The sequence below is a fragment of the Wolffia australiana genome, chromosome 4 (assembly GCF_029677425.1).
Source record: "Wolffia australiana isolate 7733 chromosome 4, ASM2967742v1".
NCBI classification, from domain to species: domain Eukaryota; kingdom Viridiplantae; phylum Streptophyta; class Magnoliopsida; order Alismatales; family Araceae; genus Wolffia; species Wolffia australiana.
In genome coordinates, this window is record NC_135838.1 from 2076840 (window position 1) to 2096317 (window position 19478).

General features: G+C 41.4%; 2 protein-coding genes across 3 annotated transcripts in view; one reads left to right on the forward strand and one right to left on the reverse strand.

Moving 5' to 3' along the window:
* Window positions 1-1651: 1651 nt before the first annotated feature.
* LOC144702763 (uncharacterized) lies at window positions 1652-13689 on the forward strand. The gene is made up of 6 exons (XM_078574795.1): window positions 1652-1896; window positions 2020-2091; window positions 3582-3751; window positions 5138-9957; window positions 10097-11488; window positions 12248-13689. Exons 3-6 carry the CDS (start codon window positions 3649-3651, stop codon window positions 13481-13483), a joined length of 7551 nt encoding a protein of 2516 aa, XP_078430921.1. The 5' UTR covers window positions 1652-1896; window positions 2020-2091; window positions 3582-3648; the 3' UTR covers window positions 13484-13689.
* Window positions 13690-13866: 177 nt separating this feature from the next.
* LOC144702765 (Pseudouridine synthase family protein) overlaps window positions 13867-19478 on the reverse strand; it is a 30907-nt gene continuing 25295 nt past the window's right edge. For both annotated transcript variants that reach the window (XM_078574797.1, XM_078574796.1), the window contains 6 exons: window positions 17056-17123; window positions 16857-16917; window positions 16125-16162; window positions 15185-15253; window positions 14876-15104; window positions 13867-14141 (listed from right to left, as the gene is read on the reverse strand). In XM_078574797.1, the coding sequence (XP_078430923.1) occupies window positions 14118-14141; window positions 14876-15104; window positions 15185-15253; window positions 16125-16162; window positions 16857-16917; window positions 17056-17123 (489 nt within the window). In that variant the 3' untranslated portion in view covers window positions 13867-14117. The remainder of the gene's footprint in view (window positions 14142-14875; window positions 15105-15184; window positions 15254-16124; window positions 16163-16856; window positions 16918-17055; window positions 17124-19478) is intronic.

Consider the following 19478-nt stretch of genomic DNA (forward strand, 5'->3'; position numbering starts at 1 on the left):
AGAGAGAATAAGAGAGAGAAAGAGAGGAAAGAGGAGAGAGAATAAGAGAGAGAGAAAGAGAGAGAGAGAATAAGAGAGACAAAGAGAGGAAAGAGGAGAGAGAATAAGAGAGACAAAGAGAGGAAAGAGGAGAGAGAATAAGAGAGACAAAGAGAGGAAAGAGGAGAGAGAATAAGAGAGAGGAAAGAGAAGAGAATGAGAGAATGAGAGAGAGATAGGAAAGAGGAGAGAATGAGAGAGAGGAAAGAGGAGAGAGGATGAGAGAAAGAAAAGAGAAGAGATAATGAGAGAGAAATAGGAAAGAGGAGAGAATGAGAGAGAGAGAGAGAGATAGGAAAGAGGAGAGAATGAGAGAGAGGAAAGAGAGGGAGAAAAGAGAAGAAAGAATGAGAGAGAGATAGGAAAGAGGAGAGAATGAGAGAGAGGAAAGAGAGGGAGAAAAGAGCAGAAAGAATGAGAGAGAGATAGGAAAGAGGAGAGAATGAGAGAGAGGAAAGAGAGGGAGAAAAGAGCAGAAAGAATGAGAGAGAGATAGGAAAGAGGAGAGAATGAGAGAGGAAAGAGGAGAGAGAATAATAGAGAGGAAAGAGGGGAGAGAATAAGAGAGAGAGAGAGAGAGAGAGAGAGAGAGAGGAAAGAGAGAATGAGAGAGTGAGTGCAGACTGCAGAGTCAAAGAAGAAGGGGGGAAAGAGAGACACACAGAAAAGAAAGAGAAAGAGGGAAGAGAATGAGAGAGAAAGAGAGGAAAGAGGAGAGAGATGGAAAGAGAGAGAATGAGAGAGAGTGAGATAAGACTGCAGAGAAAAAGAACGGGGAAGAGAGAGAAAGAAGAGAGAGAGGGAGGAGAGAGAGAGAGAGATGCGTCAGCTTTTCCTAGTGCAGTAAAAAGAAATTAGGTCATCGTCGTCATTTCAGTTAAGTTTGGAGTGACCCGCAGACCAACACCATTCAAAGAGAGTTTTTTTCGAGGCAAGGGTGGGGACTATTTGCCCTCTTTTGATTCTCTAGAGAGAGAAAGAGACAGACCCAGAGAGAGATAGAGACTATTTGCCCTGTTCTGATCCTCTAGAGAGAGAAAGAGACAGACCCAGAGAGAGATAGAGACTACTTGCCCTGTTCTGATCCTCTAGAGAGAGAAAGAGACAGAACCAGAGAGAGATAGAGACTACTCGCCATGTTTTGATACTCTAGAGAGAAAAAGACAGCCCCACAGAGAGATATAGACTACTTGCCCTGTTTTGACCTTCTAGAGAGAGAAAGAGACAGACCCCGAACGAGAGAGTTACGTGCCATGTTTTGATATGTAGAGAGAGAACGAGATATATACCCAGAAAGAGAGAGAGAGATAGAGACTACTTGCCCTCTTTTGAACCTCTAGAGAGAGACCCAGAAAGAGAGATAGATAGATAGACAGATAGATAGATAGATATAGATAGATAGATTACTAGCCCTGTTTTGAAACTCTGGAGAGAGAAAGAGACAGACCCAGAAAGAGAGAGAGACATAGATGGTTTGAGAGATGATGACTGTCAGCTGGGAGTCTACAAAGCACAGAACTTGCCCTCTTTCGACCCTGTAGAGAGAGACCCAGACAGAGAGAGAGATAAAACAGTATGAGAGATGACGAGATAAAGCATAGAACTTGCTCTCTTTCGACCTCTAGAGAGAGAAAGAGACAGACCCAGATAGAGAGAGAGATGATCACAGGCGGCTGGGAATCTACAAAGCCTGGCACTTGCCCTGTTTTGACTCTCTAGAGAGAGAAAGAGGGAGAGTCTAGTCAGAGAGAGAGAGAGAGGTGATGGGTTGAGAGAGAATGACTGGCAGCTGGGAATCTCGCAGCTGCCCAGTTTGAGGCGATCTGAGGAAGGATTGGATGATGCAATTCCAAAGCTGTACATCTCTCTCTCTCTCTATCTATCTATCCATTGTTCTCTCTATCTATCTATCTCTCTCTCTTCTCTTCTCAAGAGTTCTTGTAATCTCTTTTCCTTGATGACCCTCTTGATTTTTTGCAGTGATTTTCACCCGGTTTGTTTGATCTCGAGTGATGCTTTGAAGAACACAAGATGGGAAAGTCGTTGCTCTTGGTAACCTTCGCTCCAAACTTTTCTCCCTTTTTATCATTGGTTAAAACTTGAGCTTCAATTCATTCGTCTAATTTGATACTCCGGTTCTATCTGAAATTTGGCCGTGAAAATTTTGAGATTCTTCGAGCAGAAGAACAAAATTGATGTTCAAAATTCTTGGTAGAAGTAGCGGAGTGAAGTTACGGCAGTCGATTTCATGGCATTTTAAGTTTTGAGGAGATCTGATGAACATTTTTTTCGGGTGATTCGTGATTTTTGTGTCTTGAAAGATGAACTTCTCGTTAATGAGGATCTTGCGCGGAGTTCTCCAGTCTCTTTTACCAAGAATTTTGTCAGGAAACGAGGATCGGAGTTTCTGTGATAGGAAAAAACGCGGGATAATAGAAATTTCTTCGCAGGGGAAGTTATTAAATTAAATGGAAGATTGGTAATCGATTCAGTTGAGTTATTAATTTTTTAGTAGATTTGATATGTTTTTTGGGTGATTCCCGTAGAATTTGGTCAGGAAAACGAGGATGGGAATTTCTGGGAGAGGAAAAACAAAGGACGGTAGAAATTTCTTGACAGTGAAAGTTATTAAATCAAATGAAAGATTGGTAATTGATTAAGTTGAATTTTTAATTCTTTAGTAGATTAGGTGAGCTTTCTGGGTGATTCCCGTCGAATTTCGTCCGGAAAAAGAGGATGGGAGTTTCTGTGGGAGGAAAAAAGGGGGGATGATAGAAATTTTTTGACAGGGAAAGTTATTCAATCAGATGAAAGATTGGTAACTGATTAAGTTGAATTTTTAATTTTTTAGTAGATTTGGTAAGCTTTCTGGGTGATTCCGTAGAATTTCGTCAGGAAAACGAGGATGGGAGTTTCTGTGAGAGGAAAAAACAGGGGATGATAGAAAGTTCTTGACAGTGAAAGTTATTAAATCAAATGGAAGATTGACAGTCGATTAAGTTGAAGTTTTACTTCTTTCATAGATTTGATAAGATTTTTGGATGAAAGCACTTATTAAATCCCATCGTTTCTATTTCTCTCTCTTCATTCAAGATTATAAAAAACTCATTTTTTCTCCCCTTTTTTATATATAGTATCTCATTTTTTGTCTTCACGAATTTCATGAAATTGTCAAAGTCTATTCTCTTATCTTGCTAGATTGTCAAAACCTCTTCAAGAGGGAAAGTCATAGAAAAATAGAAATTTCATAAATTAACTTCATTACCTAAAGTGCAATAGCCCGAGCGACTTGCATTCGTTCTGCCTCCAGATTTCTTCAATCTAATGAATGATTGAAGAAAGTTTGTTTTAAGTTCATTTTTTCGACGCTGACGTTTGTCGAACATAAAAAAAAACCTGCACTGATGCGTTTTATTTTAATCGAAAAGAGTGGGTATCACATGAAACTTGAAATGATAATCAATTTCTTAGCATTTCAAATTTAGAGTAGATCTGATAAGATTTGTGCTGATTGATGAGTATATTATGATGAATTTCCACAGATCAAGGATTTGCTTAACTGAATCTGGGTGGAGATTAATTCTAATCTTGTTGACTGGACTTGAAGCGATGGCGAAGGCGATGAATCTTGATTCTAAGCGCTTATATTCATGGTGGTGGGACAGCCACATCAGTCCCAAGAACTCAAAATGGCTTCAAGAAAATCTCAGAGGTAATAGAAAGAAAATAAAGTTTTTTTCAAACCAGATGAGATGATAATGAAATAAAACTACGAAGATAAGTTTCACTTTATTTTGATAATTTAGGTTTTTTTAACATAGACGAAATAATATTGCAGGAAAGTCATTAAAATCATCTACATAGTGGTTGTTTTCTTAAGAGAAATCAACCGCTCTCATAGTATTCTCTGTGGAGAGTCATAGTCCTAAAAAATTAAACTTCCTGTGGACAATCTATTTTAATTTATGCCCTACGAATTATATAAAATTCTGATGGTTTCATTGTTTGATTAGGCAGTTGATAATATTGGTTATTGTCACCTTTGATCCTTAATCTGGGTATTATACTATTCTTATGGAAAAGTATTTCACTGCAAAAAATTATTTTCTCAGAAATGTTTTTGGGGGAAGTCGCTTAAATAATTACTGACTTTGGACAACTGGTAAATAATTGGCTTTGATTACCTAAATTTTACACATCAATAAGTATTTTTCAACCCACATCAACACATCTTTATTTTCCATTGTGAGTGTATGAATATTCTGTTGATTCCAAAGAACTGGCTATTTCCAAAAAATTGTAAATCGTTATGGATTTATTTCATTGGACTTCCTCTCGATCATCAAATCGTTATTGACCAGCTTTTGTTCATGAATATCCTGTTGGCTTTGAAGAACTAGATATATACAACTAGACGTGGTCGTTCTGTTCGTTTTGTGCGAATTGGTGCGAATTGTTCGTACTGTTCGGTTTTCCGAACAGAACAAAAAACAATCCAAACATATCATTGCACAGACCCGTGTGCGGTTCTTTTGTTCGCTTTGTGCGAATTTTGTTCTAGTTTTGTGAGAATGTGCAAATTTGTGTGAATTTTGTTCATTTAAAAAAAACAAAAGAACAGAACAAAGAACAAGGCCATGTCTATTTACAACGTTGATAAAATTATGACTTTTTTTGTAATCGCCAGTGGTATTTCAAAAATTGAATTTCATTGAACTTCCTCTACTTCACCCAGTCATTGTTTCCTGAATATTCCGTCAATTCCGAAGAACCTTAATTTTTTATAATCTTCATCTATAAATGTCAGATCAATTTCATTCAACTTCCTTTCTGTAAAGTAAGCTTAGAGACTTATGAATACTTTATGAAATCATTACGCCTTTTATAAACTCATGATAATCTCTTAACAAGGAAGAAACGCAGGGTTCAAATATCTCTCATTTGGAAAATCATTCTTTGGTAATTTCGTATAAATAATTCCTTGGATACTCAGTTTAAAGAGCTTTTAATTTTATTTAAAAAAACACTTTAATTTATCACAAAACACTATTATTTTCGGTATCTGGTTTCTAATTCTATGATCTTCCATCTTGGACAGATATGGATTCTAAGGTGAGCCTAATGATCAGGCTCTTGGAGGAAGACGGCGACTCTTTCGCCAAGAAGGCAGAGATGTACTACAAGAAGCGCCCGGAACTTATGAAGCTAGTCGAGGATTTCTACCGGGCGTATCGGGCACTAGCAGAGAGATACGAGCACGCCACCAGGGCGCTTCGGCAGGCACATCGGACGATCCAGGAGGCGTTCCCCAACGAGATCTCTTCGAGCCCGTCCGATGATTTCAGTTCCAAGTCATCAGAGCCTCAAACTCCTGAAATGGGTTCAGAAGCGAGACCGTTATTCGAAGCCGACGATCCTCCAGAAGAAACTTCTGATGTTGAAAGGCCAAGTTTCCTTTCCATTAAAAGAAATCAAGGCGGGTCAACGGGGAGGAGGGTCTTGAAGACCGTGAACGAGTTATTTCCCCCGGGGAAGGCGAGGAAAGGCCTCAATTTCTTTGAAGAGGAAGGAAAAGTGCGTAAAGGGACGGAGTTTTCTCCACTACGGCAGACCAGAGAGGAAGAAATGAGAAGACTCGAAGAGTTGGTTTCCAAGTCAGAGTCTGAGAGGGAATCTGCTCTTCTAGAATGCAAGAAACTCGCAGAGAGAATAGCAGAGCAGGAGCAGGAGAATGAGAGGATCAACAGAGAGTTGGGGGACAAACTTTCGAGTCTCGAGAGTTCTAGAGAGAGGTGTCTGCACTTTGAGACCGAGACGGCGGCTCTCAAGGAAGAACTCGTCTCGCTGGCCCAAGAGATGAATGATAAGTTGAAAAGCAAAGCTGAAGAGATGGACAAGTTCAAAGGGCAGAACGAAGATCTCCGCAAACAGCTCAGGTCAACCCAAGAAGAGTTGACCAGGGTTGACTCTTCTGCCAAGGAAGAACACTTGATGAAAGTCAACGCCGAGAAGAAGACCCAAGTCTTGTTGTATGATCTCCAGGCCAAGGCCGAGACGATCCGCGATGCCGAGAGACGAAGCAGTCACTTGGAGGAAGAAGTTGAGAGGCTTAAACAAGAGAATGGGAAACTAAATGGCCAGATCTTATCTTCTGAATCTATGATTAAGAGTTTAAGTGATGAGATATCTGTGCTTGAAGAAAAAGTAAAAGAACTGGAAAATGAAGAGGTAAACCTTCATCGAAACATCGGCAACTTACAGGATGAAGTAGCCGGATCAAGTCTGAAGCTCAAAAGTGTGATTGATCAGATTGAGGCTGTCGGTTTCAGCGAAGAGTCGTTTCGCGTGTCGGTGAGCGAAATGCTGGGGAAGAACAGGGAGCTGAGAGAGAGCTGTCGGAGATACGAGGGCGAAAAAAAATCCCTTGTTGGGCACTTGGAAGAGGTGAAGGAGAAGAGTTCACTCCAAGAGAAATCCCTCTTGGAGACTTCTGAGAAATTAGAGACATTCAAGGAAAAAACAAGGTGTTTGGAAGAATCTTGCAAGTCCTTGATGGAAAGAAATGATATTCTTGTTGATCAGCTGGAGAAGTTAACAGTGAATAATTCTATTATGGGGGGTTCTTTGACAGATGCTGAGAGGGTTATTGGGGAACTGAAGGAGAAGATTCAAGAGCTAACAGAGAATAAGAATGCTCTGGAGAGTTCTTTGAAACAAGCTGAGGGTGTGATTGGTGAAATGAAGGAGAAAAACTCCACTCTGGAGAGTTATTTGACAGAAGCTAAAGAAGTTATTAAGAAGGTGGCAGAGAATAATTCTATGCTGGAGAGTTCTCTGAAAGATGCTGAGGGGTTTATTGTTGAATTGAAGGGGAAGGTCCAGGAGTTAACAGAGAACAACTCAACTTTGGAGAGTTCTCTGAAAGATGCCGAGGGATTTATTGTTGAATTGAAGGGGAAGACTCAGGAGTTAACTGAGAACAACTCAACTCTGGAGAGTTCTCTGAAAGATGTTGAGGGATTTATTGTTGAATTGAAGGAGAAGATCCAGAAGCTAACTGAGAATAACTCAATTCTGGATAGTTCTTTGAAAGATGCTGAAGGGTTTATTTTTGAATTGAAGGAGAAGGTCCAGAAGCTAACTGAGAATAATTCAACTCTGGATAGTTCTTTGAAGGACGCTGAAGGGTTTATTTTTGAGATGAAGGAGAAGGTCCAGAAGCTAACTGAGAATAACTCAATTCTGGATAGTTCTTTGAAGGACGCTGAAGGGTTTATTTTTGAGTTGAAGGAGAAGGTCCAGAAGCTAACTGAGAATAACTCAATTCTGGATAGTTCTTTGAAAGATGCTGAGGGATTTATTGTTGAATTGAAGGAGAAGTTACAGAAGCTAACTGAGAACAACTCCATTCTGGAGAGTTCTATGAAAGACGCTGAAGGGTTTATTCTTGAATTGAAGGACAAGGTCCAGAGGCTAACAGAGGATAACTCAACTCTGGATAGTTCTCTGAAAAACTCTGAGATATTTATTGTTGAATTGAAGGAGAAGGTACAGATACTAACAGAGAATAACTCAACTCTGGATAGTTCCTTGAAAGATGCTCAGGGGTTTATTGTTGAACTGAAGGAGAAGGTTCAGATACTGACAGAAATGAACTCAACTCTGGATAGTGCCTTGAAAGATGCTCAAGGGTTTATCGTTGAACTGCAAGAGAAGGTACAGAAACTAACTGAGAACAACTCAACTCTGGATAGTTCTTTGAAAGATGCTCAGAGGTTTATCGTTGAACTGAGGGAGAAGGTCCGGATGGTTACAGAGAATAACTCCAGTCTGGAGAGTTCTTTGAAAGACGCTGAATGCTTCATTGTTGATCTTAAAGAGAATATCCAGACGCTTACAGAGAATAACTCAACTCTGGAGAGTTCTTTGAAAGATGCTCAGGGCTTTATTGCTGAACTTAAAGAGAAGGTCCAGACAATTACAGAGAACAACGCCACTCTGGATAGTTCTTTAAAAGATGCTCAGGGGCTTATTGCTGAACTTAACGAGAAGGTCCACAGGCTTACTGACAAAAACTCCAGTCTGAAGAGTTCTTTGAAAGATGCTGAAGGGTTTATTGTTGAACTGAAAGAAAACGTCCAGAGGCTTATAGATGATAACTCAAGTCTGGAGAGTTCTTTGAAAGAAGCTACAGAGACGATCAGGGAATCTGCAGAGAAGATCCAGAAGCTAACGGTGAGTCATTATATGATGGAGAATTCCTTGAAAGAAGCTACGGAGACGATTGGTGATTCGACAGAGAAGATCAAGAAGCTAGCAGAGAGTAATTCCCTGCTGGAAAGTTCTTTGACAGAAGCTAAGCAGACAATCGGTGAATCGACAGCGAAGATCAAGAAGCTAACAGAGAGTAATTCCTTGCTGGAAAGTTCTTTGACAGAAGCTAAGCAGACGATTGATGAATCGACAGCGAAGATCCAGAAGCTGACAGAGAGTAATTCCCTGCTGGAGAGTTCTTTGAAAAAAGCTACGGAGACGATTGGTGATTCAACAGAGAAGCTCCAGAAGCTAACAATGAGTAATTCTGGTTTGGAGAGTTCACTGACAGAAGCTAAGAAGATGATTGGTGGATTGATGGAGAAAATCCAGGGTTTTGTCCAGAGCCATGAAGATGAAAAGGTCGTTCTTTTGGATAATATTGGGAAGGAGGTTGAAAAAAGTGTGCTCTTGGAGAAGTCTTTGTCTCTCACTGGTGCTGAGCTAGATGCAGAGAGAGAGAAGAACAAGTATTTGGAACAATCATGCGCGTCTTTAAGCGCGAGAATCCAAGATCTAATGTTAGAGAACAACAGCTTGAATCAACGGCTCAGCGCCAGCGCTCAGAGCCTGGAAAATGTTTCAAAAAACAGCACGTTATTGGAAAAATTACTGAAGAAAGCAAACGAAGATATCGAGGGGATGAGAGTTGTACTATTTAGCTTGACAAGGGAGCTGGATGGCCTTCGGGTTTCGTTCAAGGACAAGGAGGCTACTCTTTTGGCTGATCTGGAAGGATTGAAATTGAAAGTAATATCTTTGGAAGAATCTTGCGATTCTTTGCACAGACGAATGTCCGAACTCATTGCCGAAAATAGAAATCTCGCAGATCAGTTGGAACAGATCACGAAGAACAACGCTTTGCTGGAGAACACTTTGACGTGTGCTTATGGCATGACTGAGCAGTTGAGGGAGACGATTCAAAGTTTAATCCAAGCCCATAAAGAAGAAAAAGATTTGCTTTTGGGGGAGTCAAAGAAACATACAGAAAACAATCTGGTATTGGAGAAGTCTCTCTCTGAAGTAAGATCCAAACTGGAAGAGTCTTGCGAATCCTTGAACAAAAAAATCCAAGAACTCACAGTGGAGAATGAAGGCTTGAGGCAACAGTTATCTTTTGTCAACCAGAGCTTGGAAGATGTTTCAAATAGTAGTTTACAGCTGGAGACTTCATTGTCAAATGCTAACGAAGAGAATAAGTTGTTGCGAGAGCAGTTACTTAGCTTAAATCTGGAGCTGGAAAGACTCCAAGATGGTTTCAAAGAGAAGGAGGCTTTTCTTACTGTTCAACAGGACGAGACGGCAGAGAAGAGTAGACTCTTGGAAAAGTCTCTTTTCGAGACTGCTGCTGAACTGGAAGGCCTGATATTAAAGGAAAGGTCCCTTGAAGAATCATGTGATTCCTTGAACATGAAAGTAGCGGAAACTCTACGTCAGCTGGAGGCCAGTTCTCAAAAGAACGTCATATTGAATGACTCCCTTACCGATGCTCACTGGGAGATCGAAGGCTTGAGAGAGAAGATGAAGATGATGGATGCTTCAGTGATCACCCTTGCTGACGAGAACTCTAACCTGCTCTCTGAAAAGATCTCTCTCTCCTCTCAGGTAAGACTCTTTTTATTTGATTATGATGAGTACCTGATTTTCTCTCTCTGACTATCACCTTCTTCTGTTTTTCTTCGAGTTTCTGTTTCCTTTGTTTTATTAATCACATGATAGACTTATGAAAATCTTAAACTTTCAGCTTGAAAGCACACTCGAATCTATCGAGACTTTGAGTAGAAGGCACATGGATTTGGAAGAGAAATGCCAGGATCTAGAGAGGGAAAAAAAATCAACTCTCGTGGCAGTGGGTGAGCTAAAATCTTCACTGTATCTTTCGCAACAAGATTCTCAGCGCAAGGATGAAGAACTTGAAGGGATAGAAGAAGAAATTTTAGAAACTCAAGTGAGATGCTTTATTCTCGAAATGCATCTTCTTCATGCAGGAGAATGCTTTCAAAAGCTTTCAAACGCGTTTTCCGGCATGAACCGAAAAAATCTTGACCAGGAGAAGGTGATTAGCTCCATTTCAGAGCATAACAAGAACTTGCAAGATGGAATCAATGCAGTTTTGGAGGTCCTGGGTATCAAAAGTGCAAGCAATGACGATATAATCATCGAAATCTCTGTTGTAAAAAAGCTTTTGTCGGAGACCATTGATGATAATTCCTTCTTGATTCTCAAAGATTCGATCAACACAACTCTTCTTCGACATTTGGGTTTTGATTTGATGAACTTGAAGTCAGAGAACAAAGTAAAGGGCGAGCAGCTGTTGGCTCTGGGGAGAGACAAGGTTGAGCTACATCAATCTAATACAGAACTGAGCCAAGTTGTTCATTCAGTTCAATGCAGGGAAGCTCAACTGATGGTTATCATTTCCGAGTTGAGAGATCAGATTGAAAATCTGGAGGGGGAGAACAGATCTGCCCTGATGGAAGTCATGAGCATGAGCTTTCTCTCTCTACTGTATGAGCAGCTGGCTCTAGAGAGAGAGATAATGTTGACAGATCTCCAGGAGAAGATGGAAGAGTTTACCCAGAATTATATTCTCTTGGAATCTCAAAAGGGTGTTCTTGAAGTTTCAGCCTATGGGCTGAGTCAGCAGCTTGAGTTTGGAAAAACCCTCTTGGGCAAGAAGGATTTGGAACTTGTTGAAGCCCTCCAAAGACTCAAAACCTCCGAAGAAGCCGATCAGAAACTGCGGGCCGACGTCGACGGCATTAGAGGGGAATTGAGTGATTCCGCTTGTTTGATAGATGAACTAGAGAGCAAGATCGGTGGCCTGATGGATGAGGTGGCATTGTATGAGGAAGAGATTTCCAAGCTGTGTTATGAAGCTCAAGTTTCTGCAGCATATGCGCAGATATTCGAGGATAAGATGTTTGAGCTGACGGAGAAGTATGATGAACTTGAGGAGAAATTGACTTTGTCCCAAGAGGGCTCAGATTCTCTAAACAGAGAATGTGGAGCGCTGAAGGAGACGTTGACGGCTTATCTTCCACTCGTGTTTACACTGCAAGAGAGTATGCGGGAGCTTGAAAATGAAATTTTTTCATCGTCAAGACAAAGCCTGTTGGAAGGAGACCTAGTGCAGGTATAATGTTCTCTTTTCCTTAATTCATCTAAAGCAAATGGAATATATCATCGAAGAGGAACAAAGGAAAAAAAAGATAAATCAGTGGAATTGAAAATCAAGCTGTCTTTCTGAAATATGATGTTTTTATTTCAGAGAACTCCAAGATAATTGGTAAACTTACCCATTTATATGCTAATCATCAAAATATGGTCACCATACTCTATGAATGTACTATGAAGAGCAAACCGACAGTATGCAGCATTAAGATATCTTGCACTGACGTTATTATTTCACCCTTCATTATCAATATTAGTATCCTAAAGATATTTCAAGACATAATTTCCAAGAGCGAGAATTATATTTTAATTATTACGGTTAACCCTATGTTGTTCGTGACATGAATATGTCACGAAGCTTGTCATGGGAAGCATCAACGTGTTGAAGTTTGTTTTTCTGGTTTAGCCCTTCATTATCAATGTTGTTAGTTTTAAGAGCATTTATGTGATTCAGCAATTTTCTTAATTGACAGTCTAGTTTGTCTTTCAAATTGACAAAGTTAATAAGAGAGAAAATATGACTGTTAGATTGTTTGATACAATACTTGCGGCTCCCCTTCAGGCCCTCATTATTGTTACTAACAATTTAAGAAATTTCATGCCTTGTCAGAATAACAATCAAACTTTCGCATTTAACATGATTTGGAGAGGAAAAACCCCATAACTTCCACAGCACTTCCAATAACACCAGTAACTAAAATCAGTTCTTTTCCTTTTTCAGGAAGAGTCAACAGCTTGCCCACCCCTGAAGAAAACTAATCCTCCATCAGATAATATTCCCAGCGCCACCGACCCCAATGGGATTGTGGGTCTCCAGAAACTACAGCATCAGATCGAAGCGCTCCGAAAACTGATTAGATCGTCCGATTTTTCGATGCAATCGGAACTTGGCAACAAGAACGGGGAGAAAATTGTCATCATTCGTGATTTGGTAGAGGGCATAAGAAGAGAAGGGAGTGAGTCGACCACCCAACATCATGCCCACATGGCAGAAAACTACGACATCAGCGATCAGATGCTAAGATTATGGGAGACTGCAGAAACAGACACCAGCAAAACTGTAACAGGGAAGGAAGAAAGAGGGAACTCGTCTTTTGGATTGATGAGAGAGAATGAAGGAGTTGTTGACCGGATGGGTCAACTAGGAAAAGTGAACTCTCGGCATGACTGGAGCCAAAGGATGTCAGACCGCCTATCGGGTGATGCGCACAGGCTACTGGTTCTCCATGACAGTATCCAGGAGCTGAAGGCCCAGATGGATAAGCTTGCCTCTTTGGGTAAAAAGTCAACAGAGCGTAAGACCCAGATGGAAAGATTTAGGGTTTTGGGGAGAAAGTCAGCAGAACCAAAGTCCCTGATAGAAAAGTTTATGGTTTTGGGTAAACAGTCAACGGAACAGGACACCCAGACGGAGGTGTCTGAGAATTTGGGCAGAAAGTCAACAGGATCAGAGACCCAAGTAGATGATTTTGAGGTGTCGAGTAAAAAGTCAACGGAAAGTTTTGGGGTTTTGGAGAAAAAAGAGATGAGGAATCCCATGGAAAAGATCGGTGCTTCAGGGAAATGGTCAACAGAGCAGAACTACCAGACCATGGCGATGCGGCTTAGGAGGATCGACGAGGAGGTGTCTGCGATGGTCGATGTCAATGCTGACTCAGCACAGCAAGCGGAGAGTTTGATTGGGGAGGAGAGGAGGGTCAACGCTGACCAGAAGAAGCAGGTATTTGAATTGGTGCAGAGGGGGTCGGAGAGGATCGGTAAGCTGGAACTCGAGCTCCAAAAGATAAGATACATAGTATATAAAATAGTTGAGGAGAGAGAAGCAAGGGGCAAAGGTGGAAGGAGGCCGCCGAGGACGATGCTCAGAGATTATCTCTACGGCCGACGAGAAGGTTCTGGAGAGAGGAGAGGATGGCTCTATGGCTGTTGTATCCTCCCAGATGCTGGAAAGAAGTGACAGGACTTTGCTGGAATGGTTTTGTATAGTTATTTCTCTCTATTTGTGGCTGTTGCATCCTCACAGATGCAGAAAGGGAGTGGCAGGGGGGTTCTCTGGAAGGATTTTGTATAGTTTTTTTTTCTCTCTCTATTTAGAGAAAGAGAGAGGGACTGCCTGAGTTGAACAAACGTTACTTAGTGGAGAATGTCTTATGTTCAACACAATATCATTGCTCCTGAAAAGCTTAAAGAAGCATCACATTTATCTAAATTCCACCTTTCCATGGAACCCCTTAGTCCTATTTACCCACGCCTGAAAATTGGTAGTCCAGGGAAAGTTTAATTTCCTAGCTATCAAATTTTGTATAATCATTTTTCTCTCCATCTAGTGGGAAGAGAGAAAGAGATGAACCGCTTTAATTGAAAATGCTTTTGAGAAGAGTGTCATAAGTTTAGCACAATATCTTTGTTCCCGAAAAAAGATGAATAAGCATCACAAATCTTGGCCCTCTTAACTCATACTCAAAAGCAATCGAATTTCCAAGGCTGAAAATTTTTGTAATTTGGTATAATCAATGTGGATAAAAATACCTGGAGTAGTGAAACGTTCAGTGTACTGCAACAGATTAATGGGAGAAAAGCTCGCTCCGGAGTTAAAGAGACTTGTGGAAGGCGGTCTGAAATTTAGCAACGCTCCGTTATTTCATGGTCGGCTTTCCCAAAAAGATGGTCGCACTTAAGACAAGAGTTCATCTCGATGGATGTCAATATGTCAAAAACTGTACTCGGAAAATATCTCTCTATTGAGTTGTGGATAAACCAGCACAATGGCAGGATTCACGTGAGAAGCAATACATAAATTAGAAAACTTATTTGGTGTGTAGCAGGAGGAAAAAAATGTATCTCTTCTTCAAACGGAAATCATTTTCTTCGAACGGAAGAATAGTTGGATGAGTAAAAAGATAGTAAAGACATTAGGAACGGGGATGTAGGAATGAAGTACGAAAATAAAATGATTTATATTCCTTGGTCCAATGTCAGTTATGAAATAGAAAGTGGTGGATATGTTTCGCATGACCAGAGTCAGGGTTGGGCGGTCTGGTCCGGTTAGTTAACCAACCTACCACCAACCCTCCTGAGTGGGATCAGGTAGAACTACTTAAACATGTTTAGTTTGATAACTTCTAGAGTATATATGATTTATATAATCTAATCAATTCTTACTAGGCCAACTGGACCGGATAACCTGATCCAGTCTGCCAACCCAAATGAATAAATCGGCTTATTTGGCCAACTGTGTCAAGTAACCCGACCTAATAACTGAACCCTAGTGGTGGTATAGAGAAAATTCAAGGCCGGTTTTGTAGAAAATAAAGAAATAATAATAATTGAGGAAGAATAAGTTGCTCACAGAGGTAGAGCTCTTCATTAGCTCCCGTATCGCCATCGTAGCATAGCAAGAAGCCGAGAGCGTAAACCCTAATTTCAAGGCCTTGCGAGCTGGGGGAGCCGCAGCCTGCTCAGACTCTTCCAGGTTGCAAGTGTAGTTTTTTTCGCTAAATTCCAAAGATTTTCCAGAGATGATTTCCAGATCTGTCTCTGACAAGGACTTATCTTCGTCCGTGTAACTGAGCAATTCCCTGAATGGAACAAGTAAACAAATAAGAAAATAAATTAATGGAAGGAGAGGAGAAGAAACACTTAAAACATGTTTGCAGACCAAGTGAAGTCGGAAGGGCGATGGAAAACATGCCGGTAACCTCCTTTCAAAGAGGTGATAGAGAATTCCCTGTTAAGAAAATCAGATGGACGATTAAATTAAAAAGAAAAGGCAGCTTTTGAGAGTAGGTTTGATGTCATTGAACCCTAGTAAGAAAATCATATGGACGATTAAATTGAAAAAAAGCAGTCTTTGGGAGAAGAATTTGCCTGCCCACAAGTGACAATGATGTTGTTGTTGTCATCATCATGATGGATAACGACGATGACTCGTCATTGTCCTCACCTTATTCCCTCTGCTTTTACTCTTTCAGATAAAGTTCCGTATCGTCCGGGACGTGGACGATGGACGGGATGGCACGAAGTCCATCCTATGTCCCAATTTTTATAGTTTGTCTAAATCGTCCCGTCCAGTATTTGTCCCGTCCTATTTTTTTTCATCCACATCCTGTCCCATCCGAAACGTCCCGTCCGACGTCCCAGGATGAAACAGGGCGTGCGTCAGCATTAGACCACTTAGAAATTGACACGTGGCGCAGCACATGCGTGGGGCAGCTGGACTTGTCAGGCGCATACTATACTCCCACAGGACGAAATAACCGTTCCGTCCCCCGTCCAAGGCCCCAGGCGAGACGGTTATTTCATCCATGGACAAAGCAATAGTCCCGTCCGGGGACGGGCGGATGATTCTTCGTCCCGTCAATCGTCCGCAGTCCTGGACAGGACGATTTTTTCGTCCACGGACGAAATTACCGTCCCATCCTCATCCCTGCACTTTACTTTCAGATGACAAGGGTTACTGACGAGGTGTAAACTTCTTTGTCATTCATATGAGGCTAGGATGACGAGGACGAATTCATCATCGTCATCCATAGATGAGGAACTCATCGTTGTCTGCAAAATCTATTTGATTGGATGGGAGAGAACGGGAGAATGGCTACTTAGCGGTGTGGACGGTCTTGTTCAGTTTAATGCCATCCTGAAAAAGGAAAGATCCAATGAATGGAAATTGACTCATAAATGTACGGTATCAAAATTTTAAATGATTCTTAAAAATTAAAAAAACTGTCATTTTTAATGTCTTGCATTCGGGAGATCCTCCACTCCAGAGGAAAACTCAGCCGATCTGGCCAGTCTTGGCATATTCTCCTCGTTGACTCTCTGTGTACTCTCTCTCTCTGATCTCTTCCCTAAGTCGATGGCTCAAATATTACTGATATTTCTTGAAATCCTTGGAGTTTTTGTTTTAGATCCGCTCTCTTTAAGTCCAGTATATAGAAGCGGTCCCCCACTCTCCACATTAAAACGGTTTTCATTTTACTGTCACAAAATTTAATCTCAATCACTTTCTTTTGATGAGGCAAAAATAATCAAACGATAAAATCAAGAAATAGCAACAGAAAAAAAGCATAGAAAAGCTGATTGAACACAGAATCTGTATTAGACTGTAAAGAGGATGATGTAAATAGATTCGAAATAAAATGTTTGATTATAGGTGGATAACCTATCAATATTAATTACCATTAGACTGTATTCACTTTCTTTACACTTATTCATAATATATCAACATTGAGCATAATCTCAATGTTTATTAACTAATATTTTATTTTACTAATTCAAAATAAAATGCATACAGAACAATAAGATAAATAAGTGGTAAGAAACATCATTACCTTCTCAGCTACCTCTTGATAGATTCTAGCAACGTCATTTTCTGGATAGTGAACGCTTGACCTATTTATTAAGATAAAAGTCACGGCCTTTTTTTCTTTAAAATGAATTAGAATGAAAAATATTAGTTACTGCAAAACAACTGAATCAGGCACCACCATCTTTATCTTGAACTCATGGTGTGGTTTAGAATATGCTCACCCTGGTAAAGGAAGAACAACGTCAGCCAATGTGTACTCTCCTTGAGAAAGATCACCAGCATCCAGAATCTAATAATAGGATAGGGGATTAGAATTAATGAATTAGTAACGATAAACCCTTTAGGAATGGCAAAACAAAACCAAACCAATATCATCATTGTCCTTGATATTCATTTTTACCTGGATGACGATGACATTGACGAGATCATCATTGCCATTGTCATTAGACCATTGGTGATGCACTAGCCTTATCATACATAAGGCAGACTGATACGTTCTTTTAGAGAACATATCGGTGATGCACCAAAAGAGGCAACAATAATAGGGTGTGTAGAAGCCAAATGAGGATTGATGGATTGAGAAGAAAACTCAAAAATTCTTGTTAGGTCTTTTGGTTACATAACGAGTGTACATATAGAGAGTAGTAGAGTAAGAGAGAGAGAGCCACACAGGGGTACAAAAGTAATTTGACAACTACATATTCAACAGTCCCCCTCAAACTGGTGAGTGGATATCATCCATGCCCAGTTTGCCGCACAATTCTTGGAAACGCGGAGCGGGCAGGCCTTTGGTAAGGATATCAACCAACTGCAAGGCGGAGGGAACATGTGATATATAAAATTGGCCGGACTCGAGCTTCTCCTTGATGAAGTGCCGATCTACTTCGACATGTTTAGTACGATCATGTTGTACCGGATCATGGGCAATGCTGATAGCCGACTTGTTATCACAGAACAGTTGAGTAGGTTGATCACACGACAGCTTCAATTCTGTGAGAAGATTGGTGATCCATAATCCCTCGCATATGCCTTGAGCCAGAGCACGATACTCGGCTTCAGCACTAGAACGAGAGACAACAGTTTGCTTCTTACTTCGCCATGTGATAATATTCCCCCCAAGGAAGGTGCAGTAACCCGTGGTAGAGTGGCGGTCAACATGCAAGCCAGCATAATCCGCATCTGTATAGACATCTAACTGAAGACCACCTCGACGCTTGAATTGCAGCCCGAGACCAACAATACCTTTGAGATAATGAAGTACGCGGTTGACAGCATGCATATGACAGGCCTTTGGTGAATGCATAAATTGACTTAAGACGCCCATAGCATAAGTAATGTCAGGACGGGTGTGAGTGAGATAGAGTAGCTTCCCCACCAAGCGTTGATACCGTCCTTGATCAACGGCCTCCTCGTGGTCCCCTAGAGAGAGCCGGTGGTTTGCCTCAATGGGAGTAGGAAGAGGTTGGGAGTCCGCCTTGCCAAGTTCTTGAAGAAGATCAATAATATATTTCCGTTGGCAAAGAAAAATCCCAGTTGAAGAGTAGTCGACTTCAATGCCGAGAAAGTAACGCAGGACACCAAGATGTTTAATGTCAAACTCACCAACGATATAAGTCGCCAAGTGAGCGGCAGCCTGTGAGTCATTTCCCGCAACAATAATATCATCCACGTACACAAGAAGGATGGTGACTCCCCCGGACGGGGAATGACGGTAGAAAAGTGTATGGTCACCATTGCACTGAGAATAGCCAAATAAGGTCATAGAGTGCGTGAAACGGCCGAACCAAGCCCGAGGAGATTGCTTCAAGCCATAGAGAGCCTTCTTGAGACGACACACCAAGGGAGTGGCCGAAGGGGGCGCCACATAACCTAGAGGCAAGGCCATATAAACTTCCTCATGGAGATCACCATGAAGAAAGGCGTTCTTAACGTCGAACTGTTGAAGGGGCCAATTATGATGAGCCGCAAGGACGAGAAGAAGACGAACCGTGTTCATCTTAGCGACGGGAGCAAATGTCTTCAAATAATCAACACCGAATTGTTGAGTATAGCCCTCAGCCACAAGACGTGCCTTGTACCTCTCAAGAGTGCCATCGGACTGATATTTGAAGGTGTAAACCCATCGACATCCAACGAGGTGCTTGCCAGACGGTAAAGAGACCAGATCTCACGTCCGGTTCTTACCCAAAGCAGCTAATTCCTCATCCATAGCACGTCGCCAGTCAGGGAGGCCAATGCTTCAGCCACAGTCTTCGGAATGGGGATAGAATCGAGACGGGTAAGAAGAGCACGGTAGGACGGAGAGAGGCGAGAGGAAGAAAGATAATTGGCTAACAGGTATAAAGGAGTGGAGGTGCAACGGCGAGGGGCTTTGCGGAGGGCAATAGGAAGATCATCACCCGAGGGGGAAGAGATCGGATCAGGGGTGGATGAGGATGGAGGTGGCGGGGCAGGAACAGGCAAGAGGGAACGCGGACGGCGGTGTTACATGGTGCCATCAAATTTAGAGGGAGGAACCAAGGGAGGAGAAGAAGATGAAGATGGTATAGGAAGGGAAGACAAGGATGGAAGGGGTACAAGGAAATCCAGGGAGTCAGCACATGAAGGAGAAGTAGAAGGAGAAGGAGAAGTAGAGGAAGACGAA

Bases quoted from the DNA above. Each gene is read 5' to 3' on its own strand.
- LOC144702763 (XM_078574795.1), top strand. From the start codon at position 3,649: ATGGCGAAGGCGATGAATCTTGATTCTAAGCGCTTATATTCATGGTGG. The intron at 3,752-5,137 runs GTAATAGAAAGA...CATCTTGGACAG, and splicing joins GCTTCAAGAAAATCTCAGAG to ATATGGATTCTAAGGTGAGC. The intron at 11,489-12,247 runs GTATAATGTTCT...TTCCTTTTTCAG, and splicing joins TGGAAGGAGACCTAGTGCAG to GAAGAGTCAACAGCTTGCCC.